A 15,867-nucleotide genomic window follows, 5' to 3' on the forward strand; every position below is an offset into this window, starting at 1 on the left:
ATCTTAAGTCTCAAAGTAACCATCTAATAAGACTGCTCAGAATAATTGGGATGCATGTACCGTATATAGCATGTATATATGTGTGTTATGCATGTGTAAAACCCTTTGAGAGCAGGCAACAGAATTTCATTTTTAATGTGTAGTGTGCCCATAGTAAAAAATGACAATAAAGGTTATTGTTTCACACTCAGAACAAGTAGTACCAGTATCTACAAGAAAAGGAGAACAAGTAGTTCCAGTGTCTACAAGAAAAGGAGACAGCTTCCCATTTATATTACAGAAAAAAAGTAGCAAGTGGCAAAAGTGGAAACAAATAGAAACAGAAAATAGTTATTCTCAGCCCTAATTTGATTACTTGAGTTTAAAATTCTGAGTGCAGTGTCTTTCAGTGATCTACCTGTCCATACTTATAACAAGCTTGAATTGGGATCAAGGACGCTCGTCATTTTGGCCAGAAAGAAATGTTTTCTATATGTAGTTTGTATATCATAAAGTTATATTTACTTGTCTTCTGTCTGGCTTCTATTTCATGGACACGATGGGTAGTCACATTCAGCATTTATTTATTGATTTAGCTTGATCGCTAACTTCAGGTAACCATTAACTAAGACAGCAAAGACTGTGAAAAAATTGCAACAATTCTGAATGCTGATTATTACAAGCATTTGTAATAAACCTGCACACTTTTCAGGTGTCTTCCTTGCAAGAATGGCTTTTAACCCAGTCAGGTTGTACAGGGAATATTTCATATACAGCATCCAAAAGACTCTGTTGATATTAATCAATATTTGTCACTGCCAGCATCCGGGCTGGCCATTAAGCCAAACACTTGATTCAAGAACAATGCTTTTATTAAAATAGCCCCTTGATTTACATCTGCCCATACAGAATCAAGAACATCAATGCTAGCCTTCAGTTTAAAATGCTAAGTGTCCTGATTCTTGGAAATCATAAAACCACAAGTCATAAAGAATTTCTTAAGTCTTTATGGAACATGCTAAATAATGAATTTCTTCAGTTGGACCCAGGACTTCCTGTATAGGATACATCTGGAAGTTCATTTGGAAGATGTTTTTGAGGAGACTGACCTGGCAAAATTGATTTAACATTTTCTCAGGGTAAGCAGATACTGGGACTGGCAGTGGAATATCTAGACCAGGTCAGGAAACAAACACCACAAAAATTACAGAAATATTATTATATGGTATAACAATAGAATCTTGAAAGCTGGACAGAGATTTACCGTCCATTAAAGTAGGAAAATCTTGATTTCTTCCCCTTATCATTCCTGTCTATGTGGTTAAATTGATGCTGATACAATGGTTATTGAATCCCTTCTTCAAAGCCATATCCATACTCCTCTACCTACATAAGGAGGTGCTGGAGGGAGGGGAAGGTGAGACATCCTCATTTGCCCCATTTGTTTACCAAGAATGTCCAATTACAGTGTTTCAAAATACATTAAGATCATGTGCATTCACAAAAATAATCCTTTCCCTTTTGTTCATTTGATAATTGTAGATAAAGATAAATGGAAGAATGTGAGGGTGACACAACATTATTAGGCACCAAAGATTGTTTCAATTCAGTCAAGTGTTAAGTCAACTAGTAGTATCCTGTAGATTTGTAAGACTCAAGTTTTCTAATAAATAATACACTTCTTACATTGTTTCACCCACTATGACACTTACCAAATATTCACTTAAGTATATAATCTTTTTCTTGTTAAAGGTGCCTGTATTTGGAACCTGCCTGGAAAAGTCTTTGTACGTGTGACTGCTTCTGAAGGCAATCTGCTGAGAAGCTAATGGACTTCCTTGTACAAATGGTTGGTCACTGTGAGAATAAACTGCTAGACCAGATGGGCTGTGAGCCTGATCCAGAAGGGCACTGCATATATTCTTCAGTTCTTAGGAAACTGAAGAAGCTTCTTGGATGACAAGCTAAATGTTTTCAAAGAAAAAAAAAGTCCAGTTGCCTTTTGGAAAAGCACCATTGGGATAAAACAAAAGAAACCAACGAAATAAGGATGAAACCATTTGCTTTTCTAGTGGGAGCTGAAGAACTGAAAAGCCCCTACAATGAAAAAATAGAGAAGGATCTTGGTCCCCTCTAACCCAGATGGCTGAGAGCCAGATAGGAACTGGAGAGATGGAAGAAAGAGGGTGAGGGGAAAAAAAGAGGGGCTATTTCAGTGGTAAGATGTTGGAAAAAATGTTAATTAGGTGTACCTGTAATTGAATATTTTTTTGATGCTGTTATTTGATACTGGGTGATTGGAAATAGGAGTAGATAGCTAGAGACGGCAAAGATGAAAGGAAGAATGGCAATGGGAGGCTGTGAAAATATGCAGGAATCCTTGCATTTCAAGAGAAGAGGAATTGGCACAAAATGTTGAACCTTTAATTAAGGTACCCCAATTTTTAAGAGAGGCACATGGATTGATGCAAGCCTCAGACTCAGACTGATGCTTCCAAATATCACATCTGTCTTTAACCTCATTTCCAATGCAATCATGGAGAGCAAACTTGGCACACATCCCTGAAACTTGGCTGGATGAACAAAAGGAAGCATGGCTCACCAATTTCCGCATTTCTGGCAAGAAAATAGTGATATAGGATACCATTTTACAGTACATTGGTTCCACTTCTACATGAGTGAGTGGATTCAGTTGGAAGCGACAGTGGGAGAAAGTTGAACGTTCCGTTGTAGCGTGCTCCAGAGTTCAACACTGTCTCCTGTGTTGCATAGTATCTAAATGCAGTCACTGGAAGAAGTCATCTGAAGGCTTGGGGTGAGACATCTTCAATATGCTGATGATACCTAGCCTCTTGTCCATTCCTGGTTTGGAAATTATTTATGTGGTTTGTCAGATTTTTATTTATATGAACCCAGTCAGTTATAAATGGTTCAATAAGCTACTGCTTAGCAAAGCATGTCTTAGTCTGATATGTGAATTCAGATAAAGTAAAAAGAATCCAATCATCTATATGTCTTTCTTGTCAGCAGTTATTTTGTAGACCTGATCTTTTGAAGCACAATTGGCATGTCAAATGAATGCATTTATACCTATTTAAAACTAAAGAAAGCAGACCTCTATATGCATCAGGATTAAGGATCCCTAATAAAATAAGCCCAAACTACATCTCCAATAGATTTAGACTTGTGATAGATTATTTGACAAGAAATGTTACTTTAACGGTATCCTCTGTAGCTGTCTTACTCATGTGATCAGTTGGCAAAAACAGGTTGTTTTCTATTTCTTAGGCGCAATGAAAATATAATTGCATTATAAACATGGACTGGTAGACTGCACTATTACATACTTTAATCAGGAAATAAATTCAATTGAACATTCAAGAGTTATTTCTGAATTAACATACTGATGATTAAACTGTTTGGGCTGAGTCTTGACACATTCCATAAAGCCTTAAAAATGTAAGAATCATCTATACATACTTTAAAACTTATTTTGCATACTTGGGGGTGGGAAGTGTCATACTCAGAACTGCAAAATACTGATCTAGAGAATAAATNAAAATCAAAAACCTAGAGGAATAGTGAAAATATCATAATATTTCTAACTGCTGAGGCTTTTGAAGAAAGGTACATATTCATTACAAGTGAAAAGGATGAAACTCCAAAACAATGGTTTGTTTTTTTTAAATGTAGCAGTTTTAAATTTGGAAAATTCTGAAATAGTAAAAACTAATCTGCAATGTTTTTATAATTAAAAATATATTTCATTCCTTCCAATCTGTTTCCCTCCAACTTTCACTACCCTTAAATCTAGCTCAGGAATGTCCAACCTTTTGGTTTGCCTGGACCGCGTGTAAAGTATATAATATAGTTAATGGATATAAATAACAACATTTCATTTATTTGGGAAGGGGTGTGTGTCTTGTGGGCCTCATTACTAGCTGTCCAGGAATGCATGCAACTTGCAAGCTGATCTAGACTCTTCTTTTTAAATCTATACAAAGATCACATGCAATTGTAAGAAGTCAGAAAGATAAAAGTAATGGCAATTATATATGTATATGATTCTCATTAATTACTGCAATCTTTAAAAAAAGTTTAAAAATACAGATATACACTATTGTATATATAGTTGATATATATATCAACGACATCAGCAAGTATCGCCGGCCCAATTGGCAAAAGAAAGCTCAGGACCATATTGGTTGGAAACATGTGGAAGAGGTTTTCCTCCTGCAGTGGATAGACAATGGCTAAAATGATACATATATATCATACTTTGACGACATCAACAGTGGATTGACGAAAGCTCAGTTATTAAAAAGGTTTTACTGTCCTGGAGATTAGTGCTTTTAATAGTTTTTGGAATGCATCTATGTATATGTATGTATGTATGTATGTATGTATGTATGTATATATATCATACACACATGCACACACACATATATATATGCTTGAAGATACTGACAGATTGAATTAATGCCAACACTTGTTCTCATTTTTAAAAAGTCTGTTGAATTAACTGATCCTAATTATACTTCCTGAATTTTCTAAATATTCTCAGGTGGTGATTTATTTAATTTTTTTTGCTGTGAGGTATTTAACTCTTTCATTTTGAATCAATAAGATTTCAGTTGCTTAACTTTGGCTGAATCATGCATTACCACAACTGTTAATTATATAAGAAATTTAAGATTCGGTTCCAGTAATTGCCCAAAACTGTGTTTATCTGCTCTAACTTACAAACTTACAAAGATGCATATCTTTACCAAAGATATGGTTCTCTGGCAGATCATTCTTTTACAAGAAATTAACCCACTAACACAATCATATTGATTGTACTGTGTATTCAAGACAAATGATCAATAACATGTACAGTTTGTTTGGTGACTGTTCAAAATTACAATGGCACTGAAAAATGTGACTTATGTCTGTTTTTCACAATTATGACTTTTGCAGCATCCCCACAATTATGTGATCAAAATTCAGATATTTGGCAACTGGTTCAAATTTATGCTATGTCCCACGGTCATGTGATCATCTTTTGTGACCTTCTGACAAGCAAAGTCAATGAGGAAGCCAGATTCACTTGACAACCGGGTTACTAACTTGTCAACTGCAGTGATTTACTTAACAACTGTGGCAAGAAAGGTCGTAAAATGGGGAAAACTCACTTAACAAATCTCACTTAACAACAGAAATTTTGGGCTCAATCGTGGTTGTAAGTCGACCACCCATAGTACAAGACTACCCACACTCAGCAAGAACTAGCACCAACATTATATATAGGCAGATAACACATTAAAAGTCAGTTGTCCAACAGTTCTAATGGGAGAAACTCTGAATCCTATTGTGAGATAGTTGTCAATATCTCATGAGCACTAGGACTGTTGAATTCTGAAAGGTGATTTGGAGCACATTTGGTATGTACATTGCACCTGCTGTTATCTCTAGAAATCAAGCATGTCTTTTTGTAGGATCATGCAGCTACTCGCTTTTTAAGCTGCTGACAGGTACAACTTGGGTATTTCTGCACAGTCCAAATCATCTTTTCTTCTTCAAATCTGGAACATTGCATAGCCCCAGTGAGCACTGCTCTGCTGTATGAATGTGATTATGTCAGTCAGTCATGGATGGTTAACAGCTTAAACATGCAAGCTTTATTAGATTACAATATCAGGGTTCTAAATCACAGGAACAGCCTGCAGGAACAAAGGAGTCCTTCTGGTGCAGTCTATTTTCATTTAGGATGACAATATGTTAAACAATAGAGGAGCAACCAATTCTCCGTCCTCATTGCATGTAGAAGCTAAAAGCATCTGAATGTCTGAAGAAACCCTACTGTGATTTTATGGCCACAGTAGTACAACATTTATATAGGTTCTACACTTTTTTCATAAAATTTACCAGAATTATATTATCTCCTTAGTGTTATACCTGCAGGTTCAGGGTCTGCTTACATGAAAATAAATTATATGGGCAAATTATCTATCATAATTGCAACATAGGTACAAACGGTTAAATAGTATCATTGGGCAATTTATTTTAAAACAGACTGCATAAAGAATATGAAGAAATATCTCACATCACTTTTAAATTTAATTATTATTTCTATCTTATCAAGATTTATAGAAAATGATTGATCTAAGTTACACAGGAAAAATGAAAGAACCAGGCCTCATTTATCTTTTTCACAAATTATTCACCCAGAACATCAGAGATGGACAGCTGAATATATAAATTTAAATTTGATTTCACCTATTCTATTGTAACAATCACTTAAATATGAGCCAGCAGTGTGCTGCAGCTGCCAAAAAAGCCAACACAGTGCTGGGCTGCATTAACAGAGGGATAGAATCAAGATCACGTGAAATATTAATGCCACTTTACAATGCCTTGGTAAGGCCACACTTGGAATACTGCATCTAGTTTTGGTCACCGCGATGTAAAAAAGATGTTGAGACTCTAGAAAGAGTACAGAGAAGAGCAACAAAGATGACTAGGGGACTGGAGGCTAAAACATATAAGGAAAGGCTGCTGGAATTGGGTATGTCTAGTTTAATGAAGAGAAGGATGAGGGGGGGACATGATAGCAGTGTTCCAATATCTAAGGGGTTGCCACAAGGAAGAGGGAGTCAAGCTATTCTCCAAAGCACCTGAAGGCAGGACAAGAAGCAATGGATAGAAATTAACCAAAGAGAGAAGCAACCTGGAACTAAAGAGAAATTTCCTGACAGTTAGAACAATTATTCAGTGGAACAACCTGCCTCCAGAAGCTGTGAATGCTCCAACACTGGAAGTTTTTAAGAGTCTGGACAGCCATTTGTCTGAAATGGTAGGGTTTCCTGTCTGAGCAGGGAGGGGGTTGGACTAGATGACCTCCAAAGTCATTTCCAACAACAACAACAACAAAACAACAATAATAATAATAATTTGTGATTCATTTTAATCTTTTTTTGATGGAAAAATCATGGTTGTCTAGTTTTTTGGGTTACTAGACCTGCAACGGCTAGTCTTAGCATATCATTTAAGTTGGATTCATGGTTGAAATTGTTTTAAAAAAAGGATCCCTGATCATGTTTTAGATCTTATTGGTCTGATCATAACTCCGATGTCATCCGGAATGGAACAAAGGTTGTCCATTATTTCTCAACTGTTTTTTCACCACTAAAACAAACCAAAGCAAAAAAAAAAAAAAAAAGATCACCATCCCGGAGGTTTTGTTCACAGGCCTTTTTTTTAACTCAATGTTTATACAACAGGCTTATTCGACTCATTTTTTTTAACACTGCATGATATACCAAACCATATTCCATGTTAACATAAAATACATAAAATATGAGGCTAAGATCTGATTAGCTCATCAATAGTCCAGTGTATCATTTTTTAAACACTGCATGATATACCAAACCGTACTCCATGTTCACATAAAATACGAGGCTGAGATGTGATTAGCTCATCAATAGTCCAGTGTGTCATTGGAATACAAGTGATTGACTGGTAACTCTGACCTCAAATCAGGCTGTTATGGCTCTTTTATTTTCTTTTTTGCAAAATGGAAACCCAGAAGCACCAGCCACTTCCTACAAAGAAGTGCAACTATCAGCCAGGGAGCATAAAAACAACAAACTATTGGAGCATTTCCCCCCCCCCCCCCCGCTGTTTGGAACATCATCCATAGATAAATAACTACTAGCAATAATAAGCACAATTTAGAATTTTAAATGTTAGGGTAAATGTTATTGTTAACATTAAAGGTTAAGCATGCCTAGACCATAACTTTAGTTTCATACACTATGTTAAACCAATTGAAGATTAATTATTCTTAAAGTCAACATGAACTAATTAATTTTTAATGCAATTTTGCAAAGTTGTTGATTTCACTTAATTCTTTGGAATTTATTTTAACGATGGGCAAGATCAGACTGCCAGTTAAACTGACCGACAGTTCTTTTTTTGACTAAAAAGTACAATTACATTGTTACCTGATCTGCATTTTAAGCAGCTTTGTTCCTGTTATGCTTCCCAATCAAATTTTAACAATACCATCTTATTGCTATCTGATCTAATTATGTAAATACATTTTAATTGAAATTTTCAAAAATGAATGTATTTGCTAATCTTGGTTTAGCATAGCTTCCGAAACAGAAAGAAATATGATGAAGATAGCAATATATTCACTTCTGTTACATATGTGACACTGAATAGAAAGTACTTTACAATAATGAATTATGAGAGAAGGTTAATTCATCTTTATAGACATTGTAGTTATTAAACTATGAAAGATCCTGGATATTTTCATAATTGAATAATTAAAAATATTGTCTGAGTAAGAAGTATATAAATACTACCATACCCGCACATTCTATACAATTAAGGAGATATTTTAAACCCAAATAAATTGCTACGAATACTTAAGATTACACTTTGCACTAGTCACTAAAGTTTTAATCCTATAAATCTTACCTAACTATACACTAACTGAACACAATCAGGCTTACTTCTGATAAAATCTGCACATTGGTACTGATATTTCAAATATTCTTTATAATCACCAATAGAAAGTTCACAGTGATACACAGGAAATATATTAATATTATAAACAAGTTATTTTTATTGTTAAAATAAGTTGACTTGGACAGCAGCATGTAAATATCTTACCTAAATAACATGCATGAAAAGATCAAGATGAATAAAAAGATCTCTCTCTCTCTCTCTCTCTCTCTCTCACACACACACACACACACACACACACACACAGTTAGGGTGGCATAATTGTTTTGGAAATAATCTGAATTTTTCCTTGTCTGAGAGCAAGAAGATCATACCCTGAAGAATAAAAAGATATGTTTCTTTTATAATTAAGAAAAATGATTATTATACTACCCAAGCTTTTATTTGAGACTTGCAAAAGAACTGTCCATTTCAACAGCTCTTGTTCTGTACTATAGAAACCCCAAAACCAAGGGTAATAAGCACAGGAAAGAGATGAAGACAGAACCAACCAGTTTTACTACTGTTAAGTCTTGACTAAACGAGCAAGGACTTGTATAATTTCTTTTTTTATTACATATAAAATTTCCCTTTCCAACAGCAGTCCATCCTAGGTTCTTAAGAAAACCAATACACTAGCATACAATTCATTCTGTTCCAGAAAGTTTTGAATTCTGATGAGGCCACACCGCGCATACAGTATTCCTGTGTACTCCGTATAATTCTGTCCGGAAGAAACAAAACTTTTAACACCCCAACAGCGTTGAAGTTAAGAACCGGGGATCCCCGAACGGTAAATGCGAACATCTGTGGTTCAAAAGAAAGCCACAAAAGAAAAACAACTTTCCCGATTTAATGGGCTGATTTCCCGAATATTGGAAGCAAGGTCTGTGTTTCTTACGCGCCCGAGTCTCAGGCAGTGCGCAAGCGCCTTAGCGACTTACTAATTACTCCGACAGCAAAGTAAGAGTTATTCTACTCTAGTGTGGAATCCACTCAATACCAACTCCTTAAAAAAAAAAAAAAATCTTGCCAATTGATTCGTTCGGCGCAGGTCCAGAGAGGAGCTCATTTTTTTCGAGCGCCCAACTAAACCTCAGCTTTTTTTCCCCACGTGTTGCGCAAGCGGCTGCTGCACATGCGCCATGTGCTTCTGGAGGCCCGGCGCGCTCAAACGCAGCTTTCCTTCCCCCTCCCTCGCTTACCAACGGTAGCAGCCTTCGCTTGCCTCCAGAGTAAAGTTAATCCTTGCGCTCCGAGAGAACGGCAACAACACTTTAGGGATGTTGAGCTTGGAAGGCACCGCGGCAAAAGGCAGGAGCCAAAGGAGCCAAAGCGACGCTCGGGGCGCAGAGACGGCGGCTGTCATCCTGTTGGGAAGTTGCTACGGAATCCCCTTCACCTGTTCTCGAGAAAGGCAGAGAGTCCGGCGCCTTTCTCCGGGGAGCGCTTTTCTTCTGCAGCCCGAGTAAAAAAAGGCAAGCCGCTTAAGTTTGCGGCGCTTTACTCCGCCGGGGGTCCTGGCAGGAATTGCCCGCTCCGACTTGCTATTCGAGGGACGTCACAGCGCGGGCAAACCAAAGCGCGGCCCCCTCGTAGTTAAGAGGCGGAGTGAGAAGGACCTTGGCTGCGAGTCGGGAGAACGAAAGCAGCAGCATCAGGTGCCAAACTGACTTCGCTTAACAGCCGCTGGGGACACTGCAGCCGCTCTTCCGGACCTCATGGGAAGGAAGGGTGTGTTTTTTTCTTCTTCTTTATTTTCAGTACCGCTAACGAAGCGGGGACTTGTTTTTTGTTGTTGTTGTTGTTTTTCCCCCTCCAGAGACCGCGATCTGAAGGAGTGGAAAACGGAGTGTAGAAGAAAGCTGTCGAGACAGTTTCCTGGGCCTGCCTTTCCGTGCTGAACTGAATCAATTTTTGTTCAAAGGCGGCGCAAAAGTTGGTACAATGTATCAATACTGAAACTGGCTTGGATTGATTTAAAAAAAAAAAAGCTGTTAAGCCTATCTGAATGGGATAATTTGATTTTTCGTAATCATATCGCCCGCAGCTATGATTTTATCTCCTAGTGATATTGAACTGTGATCTTAAATTTGTGTAATTCTGGCTTCTGTGTGTTGACATTTATAAACTATGGATTATGGTAAGATAAGCAAATTGCAATGGCCGGACCAAATCTGCTGGACCCCACTTTTGTTGGTGCAGCTTTCCAATGCACTTTAGCTACTCTGTTGAATTTTAACAGCAAAAATTGGTGGCAGGTTAAAAGTTTCCCTTCCAATCCTCCTCAAATAGAAATAACAGAACAAATATCTTGTTCTTCCTCTTTTGCATTGTTGCATTACTCTTACCTCCCTCAAATGCTATATGTGATCCTAATAAAATTGTCTATATGTATATAATAATAATAATGATAAAGTTGGAAGGGACCGCGGAGATCATCTAGTCCAACCTCCTGCTCAGGCAGGAAACCCTATACCATTTCGGACAAATGGCTGTCCAGTTTCTTCTTAAAAACTTCCAGTGTTGGCGCATTCACCGCTTCTGGAGGCAGGTTGTTCCACTGGTTAATTGTTCTAACTGTCAGGAAGTTTCTCCTTAGTTCTAGGTTGCTTCTCTCTTTGGTTAGTTTCCACCCGTTGCTCCTTGTCCTGCCTTCAGGCGCTTTGGAAAATAGCTTGACTCCCTCTTCTTTGTGATTTAGCAAAATGTAGCTACCTGGCCATTGCTAAATTCTTTAATAGGCTGAGGTTTTCCTTGTCAGTTAAAGGGACCATAAAGGAACAGAGGTTATCAATAAATAAACGGTTGTGGTAGAAGATAACTAAAGAATTCAGTACTTAAATAGGATAAACTTTGTCTTGCAGCCTGTTGCCTGATAGTGATCTATTTTCTGATGCATCTGATCAGAGCTCCAGTGAAAGCTTCAGGGTAGCAAAAAAAGCAAAAAACAAAAAAAAACAGCCTATTATATCTTGATCTATAAGGAAGAAGAAAAGAAGCACTTGATTCATTGTGACCTATTTGCAAGGCACTTTATTGATTGATACCTCTATATCAGAATATAAGGGATCTTCTCGTATTGAACAAGTCCAGCCTGTTTTCAATAGATCAAGCAGTTTCTAGGCAATTTCAAATATACCATTCAGAGCTGAGATGTTGATTGAAGAATAGATTCTCAAACTCCCAGTCCCTCTGGATCATATGGGCTGTTTCACCTTAGGGATCTGGAGCCCATGAAAACACAGAAATGCTGAAATTAATTGGCAAATTTGCTAGGGAGGGAGATTAAAGTTTTTAAAACAGTCTGAAATAGGCATGTTATGAATCTAATGGGCTTAATTTGCTTTTTTTTTGGGTGGAACCCCTCATGAATTGAAATGGCATCCCTTGTCACTGTCGTGTTCCCTTCAGCCTATAAATGTTTTAAAAGTGTAATCTTTCCTTGCATCCTTCAATGTAGCGTCAGCACTAATTTATTGTTTGAGCAATTTGTTCAAACCCCAAATAAAGTTAATTTTCAGGATTGCTAGTCAGCATTGGGACTTTACTATATGATTCTGGCCCCATTCTTTCCTAAATTCTAGAAGATAGTACTGGAGAATTTTTGTTTCTCCTACCTACAATGTAGCACTACTAGAGACATCTTCTAGATGACTTTTCAAATCCTGTGTGCATGTACACAGACATATACATGAATGTATTATACCAGACATGTCAAACACAAGGCCTGGGGGCCGGATGCGGCCCGTGAAGTGGTTTCATGTGGCCCGCGAAGCCATCCTGGAAACAGTGAGGGAACGGCCCCCGCTGCCTTGGCCCTGGCCCAGGCCGGCCGGGAGCCAATGTACAGTTTTGTGGTGACCATCTATGCTGAAACTCATTCAGTCTTAGCTCCACAAGGACGTCTGGAAACAGCGAGGAACCAGCCCCTGCTGTGTCGGCCCTGCCTCCTGGGTGCATGCTGGGGAGGTGTCACCCTTTGTGAGGAATGAAGGAATGGACCATGCCTTGGCGCTTGGCCCGGTCCCACCCCCTTCTGCCAGAGACTCTCAGATCTGTCCCATTCCTACCCAGGCCCCCACAGGCACCCTTAACGCGAACGATGTAGAGCTGGCCTTGCCCACCCAGTAGGCCACACCCACTCCATCCACACCCACTAAGTAGGCCGCACCCACCCGGCCCCGCAAGGACAACTGCAATGCTGATGCGGCCCTCAATGAAATTGAGTTTGACACCCCTGTATTATACCATAATCATATCTTTCCATATTTCAAGGTGCTTCAAACTCTACTATCTCTCCATTAACATTTACACGAAGCTGCTGGGAAAGGTCATCCATCAGGATAGTATATAGTTTCATCAATATACTAGTGATCTCAATGTATATCTTTGCCCCTGACTGAACAAGTAATGTTATTGAGCCTTTGTCCTAGGGCAGGAGTGTCACACTCAATTTCATTGAGAGCCGCATCAGCATTGCGGTTGCCCTCAGGGGGCCGGGTGGGTCTGCCCAGGGTGGATGCGGCCTACTGGGTGGGCGTGGATGGAGTGGGTGTGGCCTACTGGGTGGGTGTGGCCAGTTCTACATCGTTCATGTCAAGGGTGCCTGTGGGGGCCTGGGCAGGAGTGGGACAGATCTGAGGGTCTCTGGCAGAAGGGGGTGGGACCGGGGCAAGCGCCAAGGCATGGTCCACTGGAGGAGCCTCAATGTTCCTCTCAGGCCATGCAGAGTGGGGGGGAGCTTATGGAGCTAAGACTGAATGCGTTTCAGCATAGATGGCCACCACAAAATTGTACATTGGCTTCCGGCTGGCCTGGGCCAGGGCCAAGGCAGAGGGGGCCGTTCCTTCACTGTTTCCAGAACTGCTTCGTGGGCCACATCCGGCCCCCGGACCTTGTGTTTGACATGTCTGTCCTAGGGTCTGGAGACTCTGTGGTCTGAATGAGGGGATACTGGAAATCTGCACACCCAAAGCTGGAGAATGCTGGAATAAAGTGCTTCCCCCCCCTTCAAATGGACAGTTGAAGATTATTTTATTCTACAGACTGATCGTGACTGTAATCCCTTGACAAAATCTGGAAGGCAAAAAAAAACTGTAATAACTTTTCCCTTCTAGAGAAATTTTAATTTGTATCTTGAAGATTTATAAAATATGTACAACTGATGTTTACAAAAAGTTCAGACGTCATTAAATCAGCACTGCAAAGTGCCAGCAGGATGAAAAAGACAAGCTATTATTATTAAAATTTGATTGCAGGCAAGGGATTCTAGTAGTCATTAGAAAACATGAAGCAAGCAACATAAATATAGGTTTTGCTGTGTAAGGAAGAAAAGATGTAATTGACAAAGCAAATAGAAGTGTGTAAATCAAGGCTTTGAAAATCAAATGAGTTGAACTGCAAAATAACTAACCCAACAGTTATCCAGAGTCAAGGTTATTTTACCTGAAAATGTTAACATCTTGAACTTCTCTTCATATAATATCATGCTCGTAGGGTAGACAAACCCCCTCTGCCTAAACCCATGATGATACATGAAAGATAACATTGCTAAGAGAAATCTCATTTGCTTCACTACAAGGATACAAAATTTTCTTCTACCTCATCTCTTTTCTTCCCCAACATGCTGTGGTGGATTGGAACTAATCAGAACAGAATTAGTTCACTATTCAGTGGCTTCCTGACACGAAAAGTCAGATATTGAAATGTTTCCTTAGGTAGGAACTGAAGTATCTCCTCCTTGCTAATATTTCTCTTCTAGTGCTATGTACTGTACAGATGGGTATAACGCACGGAGCAGTTTTCCATTAGAAAAGCAATCAATATAGAAACAGATGGCATATGAGCATGGAAGCATGGGCCAAGCTTCCCCAATATGATTCATTCCTGATGTGCTGGACTTCCAAACACATACTTTTTAGCCAGAATGGAAAAGTAAGCAAGACTTTCTGATTTGGTCCTGGGAAAAGCTGATAACTCCAAGTCAGACATAAGATACAAACTGTTCAACAGCGTAATCTGATCTAAAAAGTTTATTTGTAGAACCTATATTAAAGTTTTTATAAACTGGTAAGGAAGCATACTGCATTTATATGTAATCTTTTTAACTTGAGAGAGTCTTAAAAATATCGGTCGTACGTTTCACATCCAATCAATCAGTACAGGTAGTCCTTGACTTAGAACAGTTCATTTAGTGAACGTTGGAAGTTACAAGGTACTGAAAAAAGTGACTTACGGCTATTTTTCACATTTATGACTGTTGCAGCATTCCCGTGGTCACCTGATCAGTATTTGGATGGTTTGCAATTGGTATGTATTTATGACAGTCGCAGGGTCATGTGATCACTGTTTGTGACCTTCTGACAGGCAGAGTCAATGGGGAATCCAGATTCACTTAACAACCCTGTTACCAAGTTAACAACACTTAACCACTGTGGCAAGAAGGGTCCTTAAATGAGGCAGAACTTACTTAACAAATATCTCACTTAGCAACAGAACTTTGGGGCTGTTGTGGTTGTAAGTCAAGGACTGCCTGTAATCCTTTAAAGAAAATCTCCTTGTGTGGTTCCCCAATGTTTGAAAGAATATATAATAGGTGTATTCATTCAAGTTTGAAACAGTTGTTTTCCTATATTTTTCAAGTGCAGCATTTTTTTTTAAAAAGATCATGCTTGCACTGAAATAGCTATTTATGATAAAACCAAACTTTGAAGTCATATATATGCACTTCCATGGTTGAAAAGCTTTTATTACATCTAAGACTATTTCTCCCATGTCAGATTATTGTAATCACTTGGAGTGTCATTTCAGGGTCTGAAGCAATCTGGCTCTGCAATTTTCACATTCCTCTCTCTTCTATTTGAATGGAACTTTGTAGCTTGTATTTTAGTATTTATATATGATTCCATTTAGTGAGATGCACCCACGCATCTGCTGAAATATAAGTAAGAATGTTCAGTTGTTTGCAAGATATCACTATAAATATATTTTTTCATTACTGTAACCAAGGGATTGCCTCTTTGAATTTTTCTAATTCTATTTTCTTCACTGCTGTGCATAACCAGCTGGATGTTAATTAGACTATTTTTTATATTCCATTTAAAGATTTTAATTGACAGACTTTATAAGAAACTAAAACACATATTCAACATCTGTTTATTATTTATTATTTCTTACTTCTAAACTGACCATCTATATATTTTAATACATTTATAACCATTTACAACTCATTTCATTGTTGTATATATGTGCTAGTAAATAGAGTTAACCTGAACAATCAAAGACTGTGAAAAGAAGCTGATAAAATGGATCAAATTGGCTAAATGGGACACCTTTCTTATACTAATTAGAGGTTTAACATGGATAATTATTTATATATTTCTTCCATGATAT

At 38.2% G+C, this 15,867-nt stretch overlaps 1 protein-coding gene across 1 annotated transcript in view; it reads right to left on the minus strand.

Annotated features, from left to right (window-relative positions):
* Positions 1-10,197, minus strand: part of NUP210 (nucleoporin 210) — a 73,720-nt gene extending 63,523 nt beyond the window's left edge. The window contains exon 1 of the mRNA XM_015827632.1: positions 9,678-10,197. Within this exon, the coding sequence (XP_015683118.1) occupies positions 9,678-9,841 (164 nt within the window). The 5' untranslated portion in view covers positions 9,842-10,197. The remainder of the gene's footprint in view (positions 1-9,677) is intronic.
* Positions 10,198-15,867: the final 5,670 nt, after the last annotated feature.

This window comes from Protobothrops mucrosquamatus, unplaced genomic scaffold, assembly GCF_001527695.2.
Source record: "Protobothrops mucrosquamatus isolate PMUCROS unplaced genomic scaffold, P.Mucros_1.0 scaffold3823, whole genome shotgun sequence".
NCBI classification, from domain to species: domain Eukaryota; kingdom Metazoa; phylum Chordata; class Lepidosauria; order Squamata; family Viperidae; genus Protobothrops; species Protobothrops mucrosquamatus.